Source organism: Cetorhinus maximus, chromosome 1 (genome assembly GCF_964194155.1).
Source record: "Cetorhinus maximus chromosome 1, sCetMax3.hap1.1, whole genome shotgun sequence".
Taxonomy (NCBI): Eukaryota; Metazoa; Chordata; class Chondrichthyes; order Lamniformes; family Cetorhinidae; genus Cetorhinus; species Cetorhinus maximus.
The window spans coordinates 159,155,850-159,179,622 of record NC_135879.1 but is presented as its reverse complement, the minus strand read 5'-3'; the positions used below and the strand labels follow the sequence as shown (position 1 = coordinate 159,179,622).

At 44.3% G+C, this 23,773-nt stretch overlaps 1 protein-coding gene across 2 annotated transcripts in view; it reads right to left on the bottom strand.

The window, feature by feature from the left end:
* adamts6 (ADAM metallopeptidase with thrombospondin type 1 motif, 6) overlaps window positions 1-23,773 on the bottom strand; it is a 338,642-nt gene that overhangs the window by 21,863 nt on the left and 293,006 nt on the right. For both annotated transcript variants that reach the window (XM_078548849.1, XM_078548859.1), the window contains exons 20-22: window positions 8,967-9,105; window positions 5,489-5,618; window positions 293-497 (exon numbers count right to left, since the gene is read on the bottom strand). In XM_078548849.1, the coding sequence (XP_078404975.1) occupies window positions 293-497; window positions 5,489-5,618; window positions 8,967-9,105 (474 nt within the window). The remainder of the gene's footprint in view (window positions 1-292; window positions 498-5,488; window positions 5,619-8,966; window positions 9,106-23,773) is intronic.

The window sequence follows — 23,773 nt, the reverse complement described above, 5'->3', positions numbered from 1 at the left end:
TTTTGATAATTGATGCAGAATATCAGATGACAGTAAGTTTTTTAACCATAGAAAGTTCACTCATAAATTGTCCTTTTCACCAGGCACCCTGCAGGGAATGTTCAGGGTCTAACATGAGCACATGTGAGACTCATTACTCAGCAATAATACCAAAATAATACTTCTTATTTGTCTTTTTCTTAAGCTAACAGGAGTTTTTACTTATAATTAAAGTAAAATGTAGTATAATCACAACATGTTTGAACAGAGTAAGCATAAATATAAAAGTAAGGAAGCATTCCGTTGTCTGTACCTCTGACCAATCCAGTGCAACCCACTGTGGTGGGCAGGACTGGTTGTTGCAGGGCTCTTTCTCAATAGGCCTGTGTGTTAGACAGTGGCTGTCATCTAGAGTTTCTTCCTCAGAGGGACCAATTTTCCTAATGCACAGTACAGTTCGTATACGCATTCCACCATCGCATGTTTTGCTGCATTCAGACCAATCTCCAATGAACCATCTGAAAGTCAAAGAAGGTAAGCTTAGATTCATACAGCACTGGGGCCCATTCAGCCCATCAAGCCTGTGCCACCGTTTCAAAAGAGCTGTTCAATTAGTCCCACTCCCCTGCTCTCTCCGTATAGCCCTGCATTTTTATACATACCCAATTCCTAAAGTTACTTTGAATCTGAAAAAAGTGTTAAAACTGCTCTTATTGCAACCACACAATTAAAATTTGGAAACGTTTGTATAAAAATTCAACATAAACAATATTTGAAGAGCCTGCATAAACATGTTGGCCAGAAAATGCCCTTTATGATACCAGAAAGAGCTAATGCCATTTCATCTGTTCAGGAATTGGGGCAACAGTTCTGCAGGAACTCTCAGGCAACTAAGTCAAAGGCCTTTGCATAGTCCACTTGTGAGGCCACTCAAGATTTGTCAGTCAAGATTTTCCTCTAATGAACCTACATTGAATGCCGTTTACTATGTTATTATTGAACAGATGACCCTCAAGTTTACTGCTGACTATGAATTCCACTGGTTTGTTTGGTGCTGAAGTAAGACTAATCAGTTTATAGTTTCCTGCATCTGCTTTGCAACCATTTTTGAACACTGGCACCATTTTACCCTGTTTCCAATCTCCTGGTACCTCCTCAGTGTTCAACTCTCTAGTGATTACATCAATGATACAAAACTTTCTTTTTACACTGGGATAAATAATATCTCCAGGCTTCATTTCTTTTGAGCCTACTTCGTTTGTTGGAACTTGCATCTCATTTATATTGAAGTCATTCATTCTATTTAGGGAGGCATTTTGCTCATATCTTCCCTTGTGAAGACCTGGACGAATCAATTGTACGCACATCCTTTACTTCAAGCCCCATGTGCTTCTTTTGGAGTGCTTGCCAATTCTCTGACTGCCCTCTTATTGTTGAAATATTAAAAGAAATCTTAATGTTATGTTATAGTCTGCAGCTATGTTTTCCTCCATGTCTCTCCCTTACCCCTCTGATCACCTTGTTAACATATTTCCTCAAGTTCCTCCGTTCATTCCAGTCAGTTCTTTCCTCTGTGTATTATTTATACAGGTTGCCCTTCCTCTTTATTTTGCTTCTGATTTAGGGTCATGCTTGTTTAGTCTAAGCTTGCTGACCTTAGGCATGCATTTATCCTGCATGTTCAGCAGTATGTATATTCCACTTATCTGCTGAAATGTTATGGAACAAGCCCTGTCAATCAACTTGCACAAGCAGTTTCCTCATTGCTTTTAAAATAGCTATTTTACAATTAAAAACCTTGTGGCTGGCCCTTTGTGTCTCTAGATCTCAGATCACAATGAACATGGTACTTCTGTGGTCACAATCCCCTAATGATGGCATAGATCCTATTTGCTGTATGGTTACTTACTATCATTACAAAGTCAAAATATGCACTGCCTCTCATGGCTCTCTTCACACACTTGGTCATGAAGCAATCATGTAACTCAGATGCCGAAATGCTTGGGTGTTTCTAAATTATTGAAATTACCTAGTAAAATAACATTCCTGTTTACATATGCCCTTCTTATTGTTTATAGAGTAAACTGTCTTCCATCTTTATCTGACCTAGTGGTTTAACATGTTTTGTTTTTCACATTAAAGATATCCAACCAGATGAATTAATTTTGTAACTTTTCAACTCCCATAGGATCAACTTCATTAACCTCCCATGTATCTCTGACATATAGGGCTGCACTACCCCCTTTCCTGTCTGCTACTTCTTTTCTGACACTGTGTACTCATGTATGCTGTATTCATTACAATCCTCCAGGGTCAACCATGTTTCTGATATTCTTATCACATTGTGTTCCTTACTGTTACAACAGCCTTCAGTTCCAGAATCTTATCCCCAATGCTTCTATTATTCGTGTATATATATTTTAATTATAGATTTGCTTCCTTTCTTGGTCCTGTGTCTGTCTGGTCCTGGAATCTGGCTCCTGTTTGTCTCTAAGCTTGCGTGCCCATACGTGAGTATTGACTACCTTCCACCCTGTGATCAGTCTTGTCTGGGATCTAATTTCCTCTCTGCCCTTCCCCCTGCCTATCTGGTTTAAATTATTCCCACTAGCTGTCTCTTATGTTCCTTGGAAGTCTCATATTCCTGCTTTATTTAGGTGCAAGTTCTTGTACTGGTTTCTAATGTTCCAGAATTATTCTGTTAATTATAAAAGTAATATTATTTTCACACCAGGTTGACGCCACTTTCTCACAGTCTCAAATTTCTTGGTCAACCATCTTCTTTACCACACACCAGAATATACCAAAGAATATTACTTTGCATTCCTTTTGTGTGTTCTAAAGAAATCCTCATATGTGATTTTAAGGCATGTATATTATTTCTCTTTATATGCTTACCGCCACATGAATTACCACCACCTGGTCCCTTACTGTCCTTGTCTGTTAGCCCAACTAACTTTTCTTTAATGCACATTTGCTCCAGGTAAGCAAGCCATCAGAGTATATGAACAGAAAATTCATGTGCCAGATAGATTGTAGGGCTGATTCATGCATGTGATTCTCACTGTGGAACATCCCTCTATGTGATGCATTCAAGTGTTTCCTTTATTCCAAAGAACAAGCAATTGTATTTATTTAGTGCCTTTAACATTGCAAAACATTCCAAGGTGCTTCTCCAGAGAGTGATCAGATAAAATTTGACGTGGAGCTATATAAAAAAATATTAGGACAGGAGACCAAAACCTGAGGTGGACAGGGAGAGAAGTTTAGGGAAGGAAGTTCAGAGCTTAAAGTCTGAGCAGCTGAGAGCAGGGCAACGGTACGAGCATATTAACATATGAATTAGGAGCAGGAGTAAGCCATTCGGCCCCTCAAGCCAGCTCCGTCATTCAATAAGATCTGATTGTGGCCTCAATTCCACTTTCCTTCCTACCTCCTACACCCTTTGACTTGTCCCTTTACCCTTTACCCTTGTCAATCAGTAATCTATCTAACTCAGCCTTAAAAATATTCCATGACCCTGCCTCCACCCTTGTCTGGGGAAGAGAGTTGCACACTCTCTGAGATTAAAAAAATTCTCCTTATCTCTATCTTAAATGGGAGACCCCTTACGTTTAAACTGTGTCCCCCAGATCTAGACTGTCCAACAAGGGGAAACATCCTCTCAGCATCTACCCTGCCAAGTCCCCTCAGGATCTTATATGTTTCAGTAAGTTCATTTCTCATTGTTCTAAACTCCAGTGGATACAGGTCCAACCTGTCCAACCTTTCCTCACAGGATAACTCCCTCATCCCAGGAATCAGTTGAGCGAACCTTCTCTGAACTCTAATGCAATTATGTCCTTTATTAAATAAGGAGACCAGTACTGTATAAAGCACTCTAGATGTGTTCTCATCTATAGTCTATACAACTGTAGCAAAACATCCCCACTTTTATATTCCATGCCCCTTGCAATAAAAAACATTATTTTCCTTCCTAATCACTTGTTGTACCTGCACACTAACTTTTTGTGATTCATGTACCAGGATTCCAAAATCACTCTGCACCTCAGGATTTTCCAATCTCTCTGTGTCCAGTTGGGTTCCACCAGGGCCACTCAGCTCCTGACCTTATTACAGCCATGGTTCAAACATGGACAAAAGAGCTGAACTCCCGAGGTGAGGTGAGAGTGACTGCCCTTGACATCAAGGCTGCATTTGACAAATTGTGGCATCAAGGAGCTTTAGCAAAACTGGAGTCAATGGGAATCAGGGGAAAACTCTCGGCTGGTTGGAGTCATACCTAGCACAAAGGTTGTGGTTGTTGGAGGTCAATCATCTCAGCTCCAGGACATCACTGCAGGAGTTCCTCAGGGTAGTGTCCTAGGCCTAACCATTTTCAGCTGCTTCATCAATGGCCTTCCTTCGATCATAAGGTCAGAGGTGGGGATGTTTGCTGATGATTGCACAATGTTCAGCACCATTCATGACTCCTCAGATACTGAAGCAGTCAATGTCCAAATGCAGCAAGACCTGGACAATATCCAGGCTTGGGCTGACAAGTGGCAAGTAACATTCACATCACACAAGTGACAGGCAATGACCATCCCCAATGAGAGAGAATATAACCATTGCCCCTTGACGTTCAGTGGCATTATCATCATTGAATTCCCCACTATCAACATCCTGGGGGTTACCATTGGCCAGAAGCTGAACTGGACTAGCCATATAAATACAGTAGCTACAAGAGCAGGCCAGAGACTAGGAATTGTGTGACGAGTAACTCACCTCCTGACTCCCCAAAGCCTGTCCACCATCTACAAGCCACAACTCAGGAGTGTGCTGGAATACTCCCCACTTTCCTGGATGAGTTCAGGTCCCACAACACTCAAGAAGCTTGACACTGTCCAAGACAAAGCAGCCCACATGATTGGCACCACATCCACAAACATTCACTCCCTCCACCATCGACGCACAGTGGCTGCAGTGTGTACCATCTGCAAGATGCACTGCAGGAATTCACCAAAGCTTCTTAGACAGCACCTTCCAAACCCATGACCACTACCTTCTAGAAGGACAAGGCAGCAGATAGATGGGAACACCACCACCTGGAAGTTCCCCTCCAAGTCACTCACCATCCTGACCTGGAAATATATCGCCGTTCCTTCACTGTTTCTGGGTCAAAATCCTGGAACTCTCTTCTTAACAGCACTGTGGGTGTACCTACCTCTCCTGGACTGCAGCGGTTCAAGAAGGCAGCTCACCACCACATTCTCAAGGGCAACTAGGGATGGGCAATAAAAGCTGGCCCAGCCAGCGAAGCCCACATCCCGTGAATGAATAAAAAAAAAATAATAAAATGCACCTTTTCTATTCTTTCTGCCAGTGGACAAGTTCACATAAAAGGTAATTCTAACCCGTGATTCTTATTTCATTAGTCAGCTTCTGCTAATTTAAATTGCTGTAGAAGGAAACATTGTTATTGCTTCAAGAGTGTACAAGGTTATATAGAAAAGATTTTCAAACTTACTCTGGTGGACACGGCTCACTGTTGCAAGCTCTCTGAGTTTCTGGTGGCTTACTGTCAGGGTCACAATAACTATTCTGGACAATGGAATTGTCATCTAATCTTTTACAAACTACTCCTTGTTTCTGGGCACCTGTAAAATAAGAAGTATTTTTACCCTTTTTTTATTAAGATAAGCACATTTTTGAAATAAAAGTTTCTATACATAACCATCATTTAAAAAATCATAGTATTTAGGGATTTGTTCGCACTCTTAGAAAAATATTTGTTTTTCACTGGATATATAGCAGTATATTCTGAATCTGTCTAGGTCTGCAATATGTTATGTTACAAAAAACATAACATTGTCCAACTTCATGCATGGCAAAATATCTTGCAAGTGCATATCTGTAAATGATGGGTAGTGTGCCCCAATGTTTTCAATGTTCTTGTGCTGTAAGGACCCAGAAAAAGTGGCTTCATTTCTAACGATTAATCAATGAGGAGGAAGGAAAGGAGCAGACTTCACGAGGAAATAGGCTAGTGAAATGGAGGGACAAAATTTAATGCATTCTGAGGGAAAAATTAGGATGGGCAATATAAACTGAATGGCAAATGTTTAAAAGGGGTGCAGGAACAGAGACACCTGGAGCGTGTATGCAAAATGCTGTACTACATGTACATGTAAAACCCAAAAAGAATGCAGGATCTGTGACAGAAGGGATTTCTGGAAATACCTAACAAGTGTATCAGCTCCTGAACAGACAAAATATAAATTTAAGTTTCAGGTGCAGAAGCATCATCAAATTGGAAAAAGTTAAAATAATCCTGTTTACTTCCATTAAAATATGACCTTTAATGACCATGGTTACGCCTGAGTTAGTTGGTTGCACAGGTAAGCAGTCGGTCACTACTGAAGACAGTGGCTGAATATGTCACAGATGATGGAGTAATATTGGATTTTTGACATCAGGAAAATCAATTATAAGAAAAGTTAATTGCTCATTCTGATAGAAAACATGAATATTGAATGGAAATTGTTTCAAAAAATGTATGGTAATTAACTGTCTTATATATATTGGATAGAGGATTGGTTAGCTAACTAAACAGACCAGAGTAGGCATAAATGGATCATTTTCAGGTTGGCAAGATGTAACGAGATGCCATAGGGACCAGTGTTGGGGCCTCAACTATTTACAATTTATATCAATGACTTGGAATGAAGGGACCGAGTGCACAGTTGCTAAGTTTGCTGGTGACACAAAGATAGGTAGGAGAGTGTTATGAAGAGGTCATAAAGAGTTTACAAAGGGATATAGTTGGTTAAGTGAGTGGGCAAAAATGTGGCAGATGAATTATAATGTGGGAAAATGTGAACTTATCCACTTTGGCAGGAAGAATAAAAAAGCAGCATATTATCTAAATGGAGAGAGATTGCAGAACCCTGAGGTATAGAGAGATTATGGGAGTCCTGGTACATGAATTCCAAAAAGTTAGTATGCAGCTACAGCAAGTGAATAAGGAGGGCACATGGAATATTGTCATTTACTGCAAGGGGAATGGAATATAAAAGTAGGGATGTTTAGCTACAGTTGTACAGGGCTTGATGAGACACATCTAGAGTACTATGTACAGTTTTGGTTTCCTTATTTAAGAAAGGACATAATTGCATTAGAAACAGATCGGAGAAGGTTCACTCAGCTGATTCCTGGGCTGAAGGTGTTATGGGGAAAGGTTGAGCAGGTTGGGACTGTATCTTATGATATATGAGAGTGTTCTTAATGAAACATACAAGATCCTGAGGGGATTTGACAGGTTGAATGCTGAAAGGATGTTTCCCCTTGTGGGAGAGATCAGAACTAGAGGACACAGTTTAAAATAAATGGTCTCTCATTTAAGATGGAGAAGAGGAGAATTTTATTCTCTCAGATGGTTGTGAGCCTGTGGAACTCTCTTCCCCAAAATGGTGGCACAGACAGGGTCATCAAATATTTTTAAAGCAGAGGTAGATAGATTCTTGACTAACAAGGGAGTCAAAGGGTATCGGGGGGGGGGGTGGGCAGGAAAGTGGCTTTGAGGCCACAATGAGATCATCTATGATCTTACTGAATGGCACAGCAGGCCTACACCTGCTCCTGATTCATATGTTTGTATATTGCAATTTGACTTCGGTTTGATTTCTGTTTATGTATAAGATTTAAGATACCTCACAGTTTATAATATCATCTATAATACAATGGATTTCTGAGTGGTTGTCCTGACGTTTTGTCATAACTTCGGTGTAAGATCAGCAGAACCTGAAGAGAAATGGCCAAAACAGGAATTTTCACCAATTCTTTAGGAGTTCCACTGACTTCCCACTGAAGTTACAGCAGGAGATTGAGAGAATGACCATGGATTCAGGGCCAGTAAATTTAACTTACCTAATATACTAGTATAAATTTGGAAATGATATGAAAACTGTCAAACTGTGTTCAAATATAATAGGATAGAAAAAAATAGAATATATTATTTATAAAGCGATCATGTTTAAACTTGAGGGAAAAATGGAACAATCAAAAATTTTCATTGACAAGTAAAACCATTTTCTTGTGCACATTCCAGTTGTCTCTCAATTTGGTCAATTATTTATCAGAAATTAAGATGTAATGATCTGACCACTGAAATTACATAAATCAGAATCTCAGGAATGCAATGTGTATACTAGATATAATTCACTGTTTACAAAAAAGAATCCTCCTCTTCAGAATATTCAGGTTAAATTCCAAAGGTGCTCCAGTACTTTAAAGAAATGGCCATGTTTTTCCAGTGTGAGCCCAAGCAGTGAGCAATAAGTTACTCAGCTGTGGAAGGATCAGAGCTGAGCTGCATTTTTGTCATCGCCTGACATCCACAATTTCCAGTCAAGGTCATGATTTGGGGCAGGAACACTAACTTATTTTCCTTCCTACCCAGTCACTTACTGCTGCCCATCTGATGTTCAGCTAGCACAGTACAGATTGGGAATAAAGGTGAGGACTTTCTGGTGTGTATGGCTTGACTGCTACACTGGACAATGCTTTTACCTACTAGACCATTGGAGAAACCATAATCTACTATGAATAAGGTTTCTCTTTTTTTTTCTTTTGAAGTGTTTTACCTAATGAAACTGGTGAGATCTCGTGCTTAAGTAATAATCCTAAATAGTTAGCCCTGAACTGGGGAAAGAGTAGGGGAGTGAGACTAATTGGGTAGGTCTTTCAAAGAGCCATCATAGGCCTGATGGGCCAAATGGTCTCCTTCTATGCATAAGGTTCTATGATTGTAAGTGTGAATAATATTGTGAAATGCATAATAATCATGTTTATGTACATTCTGAGGAAGGATCTTAACAGCTGATTTGAATGTACCCTGTAAAGGTTACATAGTTGCACAGGTTCACTGCAGTTTTACACACAAATCATACAACTTGCATTAAGAATCAGTAATTATCAATAATTCTGCAGCATTCATGCAGTTCTACCTCCAGCACAGGTGGCAGAGCATTCTGACCATGGCAGATGATGCCATGCGAATCCCACTTCTGTATCACCACTACCAGTGCGAGTGATTGGAACATTAAACTTATATTGAATTCCCTGGTTTGGTTCTTGTAGAAGCACCTATGATGAAACAAAACAGATCAGACAGGTTTGAGTCTAGAACCTTGCTTATTAAGGTCATGTACACATAATACCATTCAATGTAACCTTTAATATTACAACGATCTCCTTCATCTCATTACATAGCTTAGAGACATAAAGGAATTATTTTTCTCTTTTGGTGACTTCCTTTGTTCTAATCAAAATAAGGGATGTCAGTGCTACAGAATTGGACACTACATCCACATTTGTCACTCAGTATTAGCACTGCATTTTCCCAGATAAGAGGCAGAATGAAGGACTGGAGTTGCTCAGAATTTCTGGCACACGAAGCCCATTATTGCGGTAGATGGGGCACGTTTACGCCAAGTCCTGCTCTATTTTGGCTGTGCCTGGGTTTACAGAAGGAGTGAGATTGGATGAGTCTCAAGCCCATCACCCCTTTACTGGAGAAGGGGTTACACCATCAAGAAGAATTCCTGCCAATTTTGCCTTGATGCCCTCTTTCCCTTCCCCCTGCCCGAACCTGCTGTAATGCAGGAAGGAGAAGGGCAGTACTTGGCAAATACTGGGGGTGGGGACACCAAATCAGTTTCCTTGCAGCAGTTTATCACAAAATAATTGATTGTTGTAAAGAAAACCTCCCTTGTAGAAAAAAGGCTGGCTCTTGACCTGTGAAAATTCCTCAGCCTGGAGCTGCCACAGGAGTGGGGCCATGGTCTCCTCGGATCAGCAGACAGAAATGCTGGGAATGCTGCGCCAAGCTCTCTTGCTCTATTATAACCACGCTTCCCTACTTTTCATGAACATCTCCTACTGCATTCATGAAAATGTTTCCAAATCTCAAAGTCAGTTCGGATAGGATTTTTGCAATCAGAAGAGATGATTTTCATTCCATCAGCTGAGGGCAGAGTCAAAGCTTGGCTCAAATGGGAAAGTCCAATGCAATATTTCAGTGACTATTTTGTCCCCCAAATTTTTTATTGTTCATTGCTTTTTGGAAAATTCATAAACTTGAACTTTTTAGGTGGTGGTTGTATGCTTGAAAACCATGGAGGGAAGAAAGTTATGTATTAAAGGTCTCATGTTAAACAGATATCTCTGACCTTTGGTAATATCGACTACAAAGAAGGGTGATGGAAACAGAGTTGCAAGACTTTTGAGGTACATCTTTATTAACTTGTGAGTTATCAACTTGGGAAAATTCACGAGATAAGTCAAAGGTGTGGGAAAAAGACTGGCAAGATTTGTGGGCAGGTTGGGGACAGTTACACAGTCACAAAAGAAATAAAACCGCAAGTCAGAAGGAGTATGATGCAATAGTCATCACAGAGTCTAGCTATTAACTAGTCCTGGTAGGGAGTTAAATATTACATGATATAAGGTCATTAGAAAGGAGAAGGAAATCAGGAAAGAAGGGAGAATGGAGATATTGATTAAAATAATTATTATTGCAACAGTAGAAAGAAGGGATTTTAGTAAGGGTGGTTGGGTAGTGGAAACATATTGGGTAAAGTTAAGAACAGCAAAGGATGCAAAACTCTGGTAGTAGCTGTCTAAAGTCTGGCTGATTGTGGGTAGCATCCAAGAAAAACAATGGGTGGAATTTTCCATTCTGGAGACTAAGTGCAGTGGTGGGCAGGAACATCAGTATGATTCCCGCTGAGCAGTGGGGTGGATATTTGTGCCTGATTTCCTGCTTTTCAGCTCATTAATTCTGCATCAATGAGGAGCTCGTCGAATCTCATGGCGGGGCGGACAGGGCTTCGTCTGCCCTGTCGTTACCTCATGGGGTTGAAGGTCCTGGTGCCATATTTAAATGGCACCTGGTCAGGCATTCAAGGTGTGTTGTGAATTTCTGTATAACCATGGCGCCCAAACATGACAAACCCTCAGCTCCGTGGCTCAGTGAGGCCTCCCTGGGGATTCTCCTCTAGACCGTCCAGGAAAGGCGCAGGTCAGCTTTCTGACAGATGGGAGCAGGAGGTCCTCCCACCTGACCATGCCAGTCTGGGAGGAGGTTGGCAGGGAGGTCAATGCTTGTGGCCAGCAGAAAAGGACCACCCTGCAGTGCAGGAAGCAAATGAATGACCTGATACGCTCTGCTAGGGTAAGTGAAACTTATACTGACTCCAAACTCACACTATCATAAGGGCAGAAGACAGTCTAAGGGTTAGAGTTCACAGGGATGTCACACACAACCAGCAGATGGGACAGCAGCACTGCACGTCTGCCAGCCACTTTAAAATCACCATCTCATGTAAGATCCTGCACAAATGGCGTCTTAATCTCTTACTGAGGAGTGCTCAGCATGATTCTGATGTGCTCTTTCTTCTATAGTGCTACAGTCAATCCATCTGTCTCTATGCAGGACAAGATCTCCTATAACCGATGGGAGAGAGCGAAGACTGGAGGTGATATCCCTGAGTTCAGAACACTCTCCTCCCACGAGGAGCAGGCAGCAGAGCTTGCTGGAGAGGACACAGATTGCTCCTGCATGGAAGGCAAGATCGGCCTGCCCCAATAAGACAGTGAGGGTCCACTCATTATACATCAACAACATGGGGATAATGACTGTGAGTGACCTATAATGTTGGAACCTGCCTAGTTAATCACTAATGATCTCTTCTCTCTATTCCACCTACCAGCAAGAAAAGGCAGAGGAAGGCAACAAGCAAGCACCTCAGCCCCAGCTCCCAGATCACCTCCGATGAAGAGGCAGAGAAAGCATCTGAGGAATACCTGTTACTGCATCCACTGAACCCTCTACCAGTGCAGATACACACATTTCGGTGGGCCCGAGTTCTCGAGTAAGCTCGGGGTCACAGTCTGATGATCACCTCACGGACACGTGTCTGCGTAGAGACAGTGACAGCCAAGGTCTCTGACACCTGGAGGACTGCTGGAGACCTGGCCCCTACTGAGTCCGAGTCTGATGATGAGCTTCTGCAATCGACTCTAAGAGACATGTTGGAGATGAAAAGACAGGCAGGGGAACATCAGGCAGAGTTGTCAGAGGACGATACCAGACTGGAACGAAGGATAGAGGAGTGTGTCCACATTCTGTCTGATGTCAAGCTCCGGAATGCAAGTGCATTGCAGTCTCCATGGGAAGGGTGGCAGCCACCTTGGAGATCCAGGTTCAGCAGTTCCTGCCGGATTTGTGCTCGGACCTGCACTCCATCACTCTAGCCATGACTAGGCGAGAGGGGGATGGGGAACCACAACCTCCCTCCAGGTGCCCCTTCTCCTCAAGGAGTCAGAGAGGGGCCAGCAGGCATCGACAGGGAGGTGAAGCGCCAGCCAGACACACCAGGGGCATCCATTCTGGACACTCCAAGGGTGTCCTGCCACTCCAATTCCCCTCTGCCTGCGACTCCATCAACTGCAGCAGGTCAAGCCAAGGAGGGTGCATTTGCGCCAGAGCAGGAGACCCTAGCCTCCAGAGGATGCCGCCAAAGTCATCTCAGACAATAGGACATAGCAGTCAGCAGGCTGCCTCCACCTCTGCTGCGGGTGTCAGGTCTGCACCTCGACGTAGCAGTGGGGTTAGAAAACTTATGAAGGTTTTAATGCACAATGGTGGCACAGGTGTTCACTTACTGTAGATAATTTGCACCACTGTAAATATATTTCACATTTATCCCTCTCCAAGTCTCAGGTATTGAATGGCTAATTGATCTGATGCAAGGTACTGCGTTCATTGAAGGGTACAAAATGAACCCCCCCCATCCAATCACCTCCCATCTTGTTCTTCAGTTCCATTAGGTCTCACTCAATCTCATGACAGTGCATCACCTTTAGTTTCACATAGGCACTTCCTATATGAAAATGATGGCTTGGCTGGACAATACACATGTGAGCCTTGCATCTCTGGCAGACATGTGACCTCATGAGAATTGTTCATCAAGGTTAGTGATTATCCTGATGCTGTTGCAATGAAATCAGTAGTTTATAGATGTTATAAGCATTTGTTGTGACCAGTGTTACAGTCTTTTCACCCAAGTGTACTTTACTTTGCAATAGTGTTTATTTTACGACTTTGAGGTTTTGGGAAAAGTAGTACTCATTATCGAGCATCATTGCCTTTCATGCCTCCCTGCAGTGTTATTTCATTTCCGTGTTTAAGGCTGAACATTATTCCTTTATTAGTTCCCACTCTCCTTATGCATGACACTGATTGATGGAAGTTGGTTCCACTTGGTGACATTTGAAGTGTCTGCTAGACAGGAATGAGTGTGTGATGTCAGAGATGTGTGTTCATCCTGATGAGCCCGTCTACTTGCCTGTGAGGATCTTACTTTGCTCCTGAACAGCTGCCTAGGGGTGCTTTACAGGATCCTTCTGTAAAGACACAGTACACACCTTGATGTGGAATTCATTGCATGACTGTGCGCTCAGTGACTTAGGGTATATAGAAAAGATTGGCCTTTGTGAGATGATCAATGTCAAGGACTGTAATGGTTTGAAAGCGATGCTCCGGCACATCTCTTCAGTGCTCATCAGGATCTATGGAGTGAATAAGTTATCATTGATCGCTGTGTCAAAACTGACTGGACCACAACAGCATGAATGCAAATTTGTGAGTTGTGTTAGCATTGTCCTCACAGAGAGTGGTTCAGCAGGACTATTGTGTGATTATTGACAAACACTTATTACCCTGCATTGCCTCGGAATTTGGCCACTGACTTGTTGACACCATAGTTGAAAGGACTGCACGATGTGTTGTTGCTTATGGAGGTGCGCTAGTGGAGTGCTAATCACATTCCACAGCAGCCCCGTTCCCTAGGCTACTGCGCCTTCCAAGGATGACCCCATCGTTAGGGCTGGAGGTGACTTATGTTCTCTCCGTGATCATTGCAAGATTGATGACCTTTCGTGATACGTTGAAGATGACAAAGAAGGTTTTGTTGTGTCCCCTGCACTGAAGCCTAAAGAGAACTTTGTTTGTGACAACTTCTCTACACCTTTTTCTTCTTGGAATCTTGTAGCACCACGTGGACTGCAGCGGTTCAAGAAGGCAGCTCACCACCAGCTTCTCAAGGGCAACTAGGGATGGGCAATAAATGCTGGCCCAGCCAGTGAAGCCCACATCCCGTGAATGAAAATGAAAAAAAGCTATGAGGTTGTCATGGGAACAGCCGCCACATTATGCCCTGCAATGGCATCATCATGTGGCTCGTCTGAATCCTCGCCATCATCAGATTCATCCCTTTCAACGTCCTCCTTGTCCAAGGAGATGTCCAGCTCCTCCATGTCTCCCTGTGGCAACACATCCCCGCTTTGCAGCTAGGTTGTGCATGATGCAGCAAACAATGATGATGCGGGACACTCTCCTGGTGAGTATTGGAGATCCCTTTCTGACCGATCCAAACATTTGAAACATATATTTAAGAGGCCAATAGTCTGATCTACTATGGACCTTGTTGCTGAATGTGCAGCTTTGTATCTCTCTTCAGATGCACTCTGTGGCTGACAAACAAGAGTCATTAGCCATGTCCTCTGGGGAACCAATCCTTATCACTGGGGAACCAATCCTTTAAGCGCTGAGCTCCCTCAAATATCTCTGGCACCTGGGAATGACTCAAAATGTATGAGTCGTGTGAGCTTCCTTGGGTACCTGGCATAAATATGCTGGATCTGCTTTTTGTGATCACAAATTAGCTGATCGTTCATAGAATGAAATCCTTTTCTATTAATGAATCTCACATGCTGCTGCCAGGAACTCTCAAGGCCACATGTGTGCAGTCGAAAGTGCCCTGCACTTGAGGGAAGCCTGAAATCACAGTGAATCCCATGGCTCTCGCAGCCTGGCTTGCTTCGTCACTTCCCTTATGCATTTGTGTGTCGCCGATTGTGAGATTCTTCAAAGGTCCCCAGTGGAGCCCTGAAAGCATCTGCTGGCAAAAATGTTTAGTGCCGCGGTCACCTTCAGAGCAACCAGCATTGGATACTCTCCAAGTCCGTGTGGCGTGTGTTCCTCACGGAGAATATGGCAAATATGAACTACCACATCCCTAGACAAGTGAAAGCATCTATGGCACTGTCTTTCACTCATCCCCATGTATGAGCTGCATCTTCTGTAGGCCCTTGTTTGCACCAAAGATCTTCGTCGATTTGGCCCCTCCTTGTCAGCATCTAGGTCTTCCTGGGCTCTTGTTCCTCAGGGCACCTGTCTTCTTTTAGCTGTGCAAATCGGCAACAGGCCCTTCTTCCCCTCCTTCTAACTAAAGCTATCAAGAAGACAGTGTTGCCTGCAGCCTGCATTCTCCACTCCTTCTTGCATCTGTGAGCAATCAATGGTAGTTCCTGTGGAATGGTCTCCCTCCATGTACAAGGCAGGTATGCAGTCTCCAGGCCTTGACTTGCCCTCAGTACATGGCATACAAAGACAACCCCTTGCAGGATCATATCATCCTGGATGATGACACGTTGCTGAGCTTTCTACCCAGACGTGACTGCGCATTCACAACGAGGGTCTTGATTAAGGTCAAAAAACCAAAGTCCCAGCCAACTAGCCATCACAGTCAGCCTTGTGTTAGTTGTCCGCCAGTAACCTTGAGAAAAAACTATCGATACCCACTCCTTGCACTTCTGTCCTGACTGCAAGCATGGTGCCTTGAATGCCATGATCAGTGCACTGGGAACATGGAGGCTTGTAGGGCCCATGCTGTCTCTGCGAAGCAGCCTTAGCCATTTTTTTGACCCTACATCCATTCTGACATGCCTCTGTGAGAATCAGATGCCAATTAAGACCATATGCACCACAGCACCTAAACTGAATGGATTTTCGCCTGAATGCACAATGTTGGTAAAGGAGCCAAGTTCATTCATTATGCATTAGACCCTCGAGTCCAGCACTCAGCTGAGCCATGCTCTCCATGGTTTGAGCAGGAAATTTACAGGGCGCCCCTTCAATTAACCAAGAATTGAACTCCTGTACGCCCAGAGACCCCTCCCCGATTTTTTTTTTTGTAGCTTGTTTTTTGAACTGCATCATTCTTAAGTGAGCTCGAAAATGGTGCTGCTGACTTTTGTCCATGGGACCAGCTTCTAACCTCCCCCTATCACCCACTAAGTCCCTCCCATCCTCCTCCAGGCTCATTGCCTCCTAATTCCCATCCCTCCTGTCACTATCCAGCCTCCCCGTTGCCCTTGACCCCATGATTGCTCGTGTGGATATTTCTGTCCTCCCCCTGAAACTTTAATGTTGATGTCCCCATGTCCTTTGTTGACCTGAATCCTCCCCTTCTCGAGGCCGCATGCACCCTGACTTTTTAGGACCTCCCGCTCCACCCATGAGACTATCCAGTACCACCCACCACCCCCCACCTGACTTACAGGATGCACATGCCTCCCCTAAATGTTACTGCGCCATCTGCCTCACAATACCATGACGCTAACCCCCAAGACCAAATTCCTTGGGTGACTGACCACACCCTGCGCACCATACTGTGCACAACCCATCACCGCCCAGAGAGGCCTTCCCTACCCAAGACCTGGACCAAGGCAGACTTGTCATGTACAGCCCTCTAACATGGCCAGTACAGATGCAGGGCAGTCTCTTCAATCTGCCCCTGACAGCGTAGCCTCAGCCCCAGGGCAGTCTGTACAATCTGCCCCTGACAACATGGTCTCAGCCCCAGGACTGTCTCTGGCTCTTCCTTGGACAGTCTTATAACTATTGTCCCAGGACACACTTCCACTACTCCACTCTATTCCTTGACCACCCCGTCCATCTCACCCCTCCACTGCCATGTTCCACACACCCCTCGAGTCCTGCCTCAGTCTCTCCCCTCCCCTCCCGTGTTCACCACCTCCAGTCCTGCCTCTGTCTCTCCTCTCCCCGCTAATCTTGCCTCCTGCGCCCAGCCTTGGCCACTTAATTTGGAGGGGAAAGTAATTCTGGTGAGTTGGCCTTTAAATGAGCATTCGTGAGATGTAAATTATGCAAATGTGGTTCTGGATATAGATCAGCCAGAAACTCGACCCGCCTTTAACCCACCATCAAAGTTGGGAGAACAAAATTCCAAACCAATTTCCCGCCAGCAAGTAACTGACTTTTCCCATCACACCAAATTTAGTGCCCCACTCTCCACAATTCCCACCACTGGCGGGAGCAGAAAATTCCATCCAATGTAACTATAATGGGAGACTTTAACTTCACAGCAACTGGGAGAAGCAGACAGCTCAAGTAGTAAATACAATAGCCTAGGAATAGTATTGTGTCCAAATTGGGGTGCAATCTGGAAGTAACACATGATGCAAAACAATCAATGAGTCTGACAGCAAGACCAGGGCAAATTGGTCTACTGGCCTCAACAGCATATTACCGATGAGCTGTGGATGTTATTTGTGGCCCCAGAGGCAGAAAGAGTGGCAAGATCAGCTGTATCAGAAAGTAGCCAACAGCCTCAACAGAGTCTTGAGGACTAGGGGAGTGTGGTTGTGAGAGACAACTGAGAGGAGGTTTGACTGCTGACCGCCAGCAGTCCAAGGTTGTACATACATCTGGTGGAGGGGCCAATCCCACAGGACATGGCTCCACACTGAGGACTGTAAATTTGGAAAATTATTCTTATTATTTTAATGTCAAAACACAGATAGAGGAATTTCAGACCAATGTGTTGATCATTTGTTACTAATGTTGTACTGTTAATTTCATTTGCATAGAGTTCAGCTTTTTCTCCTGGTAATGGTTAAGTGAAGTTCCACAAGCTTGCTGGTACAGCCAGCAAGGAAGTCTGTCTGTGCCATTACACTTCACCTATGAAAAACCATGGTCAAAGCCAGCTGGAAGAAAAGGAACAAACTTTCGAGCAGCTGTTAAAGGTCAAACTCTAAGTGAGTGCTGGAATCTACCTCAGGTTCCAAAGATTCCACAAAGCAGGTTCAACATTTAAAAGACAATTTTCAAACGGTTCATAATTTGCAAGTTATATTTAATGGTTATAATTGCAGATTTCAAGAATTAGGATGTTTTTTGGCCAGAGGAAATGAAAACAGAAATGGGGCCAATTATGCATTACTTGTCCCAGATTTCCCTCTGTGATAACTAATTTATTTTTTATTCATTCATGGAATGTGGGCTTTGCTGGCTGGGCCAACATTTATTGCCCATTCCTAGCTGCCCTTGAGAACGTGAGGTGAGCTGCCTTCTTGAACTACTGCAGTCCATGTGGTGTAGGTACACCCACAGTGCTGTTAGGAAGGGAGTTCCTGGATTTTGACTCAGCAACAGTGAAGGAATGGCGATATATTTCCAAGTCAGAATGGTGAGTGACTTGGAGGGGAATTTCTAGGTGGTGGTGTTCCCATCTATCTGCTGCCCTTATCCTTCTAGTGGTAGTGGTTGTGGGTCTGAAAGGTGCTGTTGAAGGAGGTTTGGGGAGTCAGGAGGTGAGTTACTCATCGCATGACTCCTAGTCTCTAACCTGCTCTTGTAGCCACAGTATTTATATGGCTAGTCCAGTTCAGTTTCTGGTCAATGATAACACCCAGGATGTTGACAGTGAGAGATTCAGTGATGGTAATGTCACTGAACATCAATGGTTGGATTCTCTCTTGTTAGAGATAGTCATTGCCTGGCACTTGTATGGCGCGAATGTTACTTGCCACTTGTCAGCCCAAGCCTGGATATTGTCCAGGTCTTGCTGCATTTGGACATGGACTGCTTCAGCATCTGAGGAGCTGCGAATGGTGCTGAACATTGTGCAATCATCAGCGAACATCCCCACTTCTTACCTTACGATGGAAGGAAGGTCAATGATGAAGCAGCTTAAGATGGTTGGGCCGAGGACACTACCCTGAGGAACTCCTGCAGTGATGTTCTGGAGCTGAGATGACTGACCTCCAACAACCACAACCATCTTCCTTTACGCTAGGTTTGACTCCAACCAGCAGACAGTTTCCCCCCAATTCCCATTGACTCCAGTTTTGCTAGGGCTCCTTGATGCCACACTCGGTCAAATGCAGCCTTGATGTCAAGGGCAGTCACTCTCACCTCACCTCGGGAGTTAAGCTCTTTTGTCCATGTTTGAACCAAGGCTGTAATGAGGTCAGGAGCTGAGTGACCCTGGCGGAACCCAAACTGGGCGTCGGTGAGCAGATTATTCCTAAGCAAATGCCGCTTGATAGCACTGTTGATGACCCCTTCCATTACTTTACTGATGATGGAGAGTAGACTGATGGGGTGGGAATTGGCCGGGTTGGATTTGTCCTGCTTTTTGTGTACAGGACAAACCTGGGCAATTTTCCACAAACTGAGTAGATGCCAGTGTTGTAGCTGTACTGGAACAGCTTGGCTAGGGGCGGGGCAAGTTCTGGAACACAAATCTTCAGTACTATTGTAGAATATTGTCAGGGTCCACAGCTTTTGCAGTATCCATTGCCTTCAGCCATTTCTTGATATCACGTGGAGTGAATAGAATTGGCTAAAGACTGGTATCTGTGATGCTGGGGACCTCCGGAGGAAGCTGAGATGGAAACTGGGCTTTTCATTTAAAGTTACGTTTTATTCGTTATCTATTGATTTAGCACCCCAATCCAGATTTATAATAATTGATATTCACCCGTTCCATGGATGCACCATTCCAAATCCTGGACTCAGGGATATTTGCACACTTCTACTGGAAATCTGTACTATTTACTATGGAACTGGGACACTTGGAGCAGGTGGGAGTAGGATTGTGAGGAGGGGGTTGTTGTAATCCTTCGCCACAGTTTAAGTGAGAGACTTAAAAGTTTCCATAACACAATCAATCATTCTGTAAGCACCCTATCCTTTTAAATTTAAAATCTTCCTCAAATGACCTGAACAACAATGGACACCATCAATGTAATCCCCTCATCTGTATCGTATCATAATACACTAACCCCAACTGCCAGCAAAGCTGAGGTCAATTGTCTCAAAGGAAAACCTTCCACTGACTGGAGTCACACCTGGTATAGGGAAGGCGATGGCTTAGTGGTATTGTCATTAGACTAGTAATTCAGAGAGCCAGGATGATGCTCTGGGGAGCCGGGCTTGAATCTCACCACGGCAGACCAACTCAATAAAAATCTAGAATTAAATGACTAATGATTTGTCGATTGTTGCAAAAGCCCATCTGGTTCACTAATGTGCTTTGGAGACCTTTCCTGGTCTGGTCTGGCCTACATGTGACTCCAGACCCACAGCAATGTGTTTGACTCTTAAATGCCCTTTGAAATGGCCTAGCAAGCCACTCAGTTGTATGAAACCACTACAAAGCCTCAAAAAAGGAATGAAACTGGACAGACCGATCTAGGCACTGGAAACGACAACAGCAATCTCAGTCCTGTCAACCCTGCAAAGTCCTCCTTACTAACATCTGGGGACTAGTGCCATAATTGGGACAGCTGTCTCACAGAATAGTCATCTTCATGAAATCATATCTTACAGATAATATCCCAGGCATCACCATCACCATCTCTGGGTATGTCCTGTCTCACCAACAGGACTGGCCCAGCAGAGGTGGTAGTACAGTTGGGAGGCAGTTGACCAGGGAGTCTTCAAGATCGACTCCAGACCCATGAAGTCTCATGGCATCATGACACACGGGCAAGGAAACCTCCTTACTATTGCTACGTGCTGCCCATCCATCAGCTGATGAATCAGTGCTCCTCCATGTTGAACACAGCTTGGAAGAAGCAATGAGTGTGACAAGGGTGCAGAATGTACTCTGGATGGGGGACTTCAATCTCCATCACCAAGAGTGGTGCGGTAGCATCACTACTAACCGAGCTGGCTGAATCCTAAAGTACAAAGCTGCTAGACTGGGTCTGTGACAGGTGGTGAGGGAAAAACATACTTAACCTCATCCTCACCAACCTGCCTGCCGCAAATGCATCTGTCCATGACGGTATCAGTAGGAGTGACTACCACTGTGGAGATGAAGTCCCGCCTTCACATTGAGAATACCCTCTAGTGTGGCACTACCACCGTGCTAAATGGGAGAGATTTCAAACAGATCTTGCAGCTCAAGACTGGGCAAGTATGAGGCACTGTGGGCCATCAGCAGCAGCAGAATTGTACTCAAACACAATCTGTAACTTCATGGCCCAGCATATCCCCCACTCTACCATTACCATCAAGCCAGGGGATCAACCCTGGTTCAATGAAGAGTGCAGGAGGGCATGCCAGGAACAGCACCAGGTATACCTAAAAATGAGGTGTCAACCTGGTGAACAGGACTACTTGTGTGCCAAACAGCATAAACAGCAAGTGATAGAGAGAGCTAAGCAATCCCACAACCAAGAAATCAGATCTAAGCTCTGCAATCCCGCCTCATCCAGTCCTGAATGGTGGTGGACAATTAAACAACTCACTGGATGAGGAGGCTCCACAATTATCCCCATCCTCAATGATGGGGCAGTCCAGGACATCAGTGCAAAAGATAAGGCAGAAACATTTGCTACAATCTTCAGCCAGAAATGTCAAGTGGATGATCCATCTCAGTCTTCTCCGGAGGTCCCCTGCAACACAGATGCCATTCTTCAGCTAACTTGATTCACTCCATGTGGTATCAAGAAACAACTGAAGGCACTGGATACTGCAAAGACTATGGGCCCTGACAATATTCCGGCAATAGTACTGAAGACTTGTGCTCCAGAATTTGCCCCGCCCCTAGCCAAGCTGTTCTAGTACAGCTACAACATTGGCATCTACCCGGCTATGTGGAAAATTGCCCAGGTATGCCCTGTACACAAAAAGCAGGACAAATCCAACCCGGCCAATTACCATCCCATCAGTCTACTCTTGATCATCAGTAAAGTAATGGAAGGGGTCATCAACAGTGCTATCAATCAGCACTTGCTTAGCAATAACCTGCTCACTGATGCCCAGTTTGGGTTCCGTCAAGGCCACTCAGCTCCTGACCTCATTACAGCCTTGGTTCAAACATGGACAAAAGAGCTGAACTCCTGAGGTGAGGTGAGAGTGACTGCCCTTGACATCAAGGCTAGATTGACCAAGTGTGGCATCAAGGAGCCCCAACAAAACTGGAATCAATGGGAATCAGAGGGAAAACTCTCCACTGGTTGGATTCATACCTAGCACAAAGGAAGGTGGTTGTGGTTGTTGGATGTCAGTCATCTCAGCTCCAGGACATCACTGCAGGAGTTTCTCAGGGTAGTGTCCTAGGCCCAAACATATTCACCTGCTTCATTAATGACCTTCCTTCCATTATAAGGTCAGAAGTGGGGATGTTCGCTGATGATTGCACAATGTTCAGCACCATTCGCAACTCCTCAGGTACTGAAGCAGTCCATGTCCAAATGCAGCAAGACCTGGAAAATATCCAGGCTTGGGCTGACAAGTGGCAAGTAACGTTCGTGCCATACAAGTGCCAGGCAATGACCATCTCCAACAAGAGAGATCTAACCATCGGCCCTTGATGTTCAATGGCATTACTATCACTGAATCCCCCACTATAACATCCTGGAGGTTACCATTGACCAGAAACTGAACTGGACTAGCCATATAAATACTGTGGCTACAAGAGCAGGTCAGAGGTTAGGAATCCTGCAGCAAGTAACTCACCCTCTGACTCCCCAAAGCCTGTTCACCATCTACAAGGCACAAGTCAGGAGTGTGATGGAATACTTCCCACTCTCCTGGATGAGTGCAGTTCCCTCAACACTCAAGAAGCTTGACACCACCCAGGACAAAGCAGCCCACCTGATTGGCACCACATCCACAAACATTCACTCCCTTCACCACTGACGCACAGTTGCAGCAGTGTGTATCATCTAAAAGATGCACTGCAGGAACTCACTAAGGCTCCTTTGACAGCACCTTCCAAACACACGACCACTACCATCTAGAAGGACAAGGGCAGCAGATACATGGAAACACCACCACCTGGAAGTTCCACTCCAAGTCACTCACCATCCTGACTTGGAAATATATCGCTGTTCCTTTGCTGTCGCTGGGTCAAAATCCTGGAACTCCCTCCTTAACGGCACTGTGGGTGTACTTGCACCACAGGAATGCAGCGGTTCAAGAAGGCAGCTCATCGCCACCTTCTCAAGGGCAGCTAGGGATGGGCAATAAATGCTGGCCCAGCCAGCGAAGCTCACATCCCGTGAATGAAAAAAAAGACGACCCGCCAGGCCCTTCTTTGAACGACTGGGCATGCACAATTAACGTGGTCTTGCCAGGATCGCCCATATCCTAAAAATAACTTTTAAAAAATAAGGTGAGGCTTGCCCGCAGGATTAAGAAGTCAGAAATGTATCCCTATAAACTAATGAACACAATGGGGCAATTCCGTTCTAGATAAATGGCTGTGAGGCTTGCTGATCTCTATGCCCAAATTCCCATGATACACTCCCAGCTGATAAACCTCAATATTTGGATTACAAATTTGTAAGATTTGCCCTTAATTATACATGGGTTCATTTCTGGGCATGAATACATTTCCATGGACCATTCCAGCTCAAGTAGTTTTCAAAGGAGCCAGATGAGCAAACATTTTAATGAAGAAGGTATGGCATGTTTCCCAAACTTGTTTTTGTTTGGAGAGCGAGTACAGCCAGAAGAGCTTAGTGTTCTCACAATGATAGCATGAAAAATTGATATGATGATGCATTCTGACATGATCATTGTCATCACATTGTGTGCCTGCAAACAACAAAAAGAAGGCTTTGGCAAGAGTTGAAACTAGTG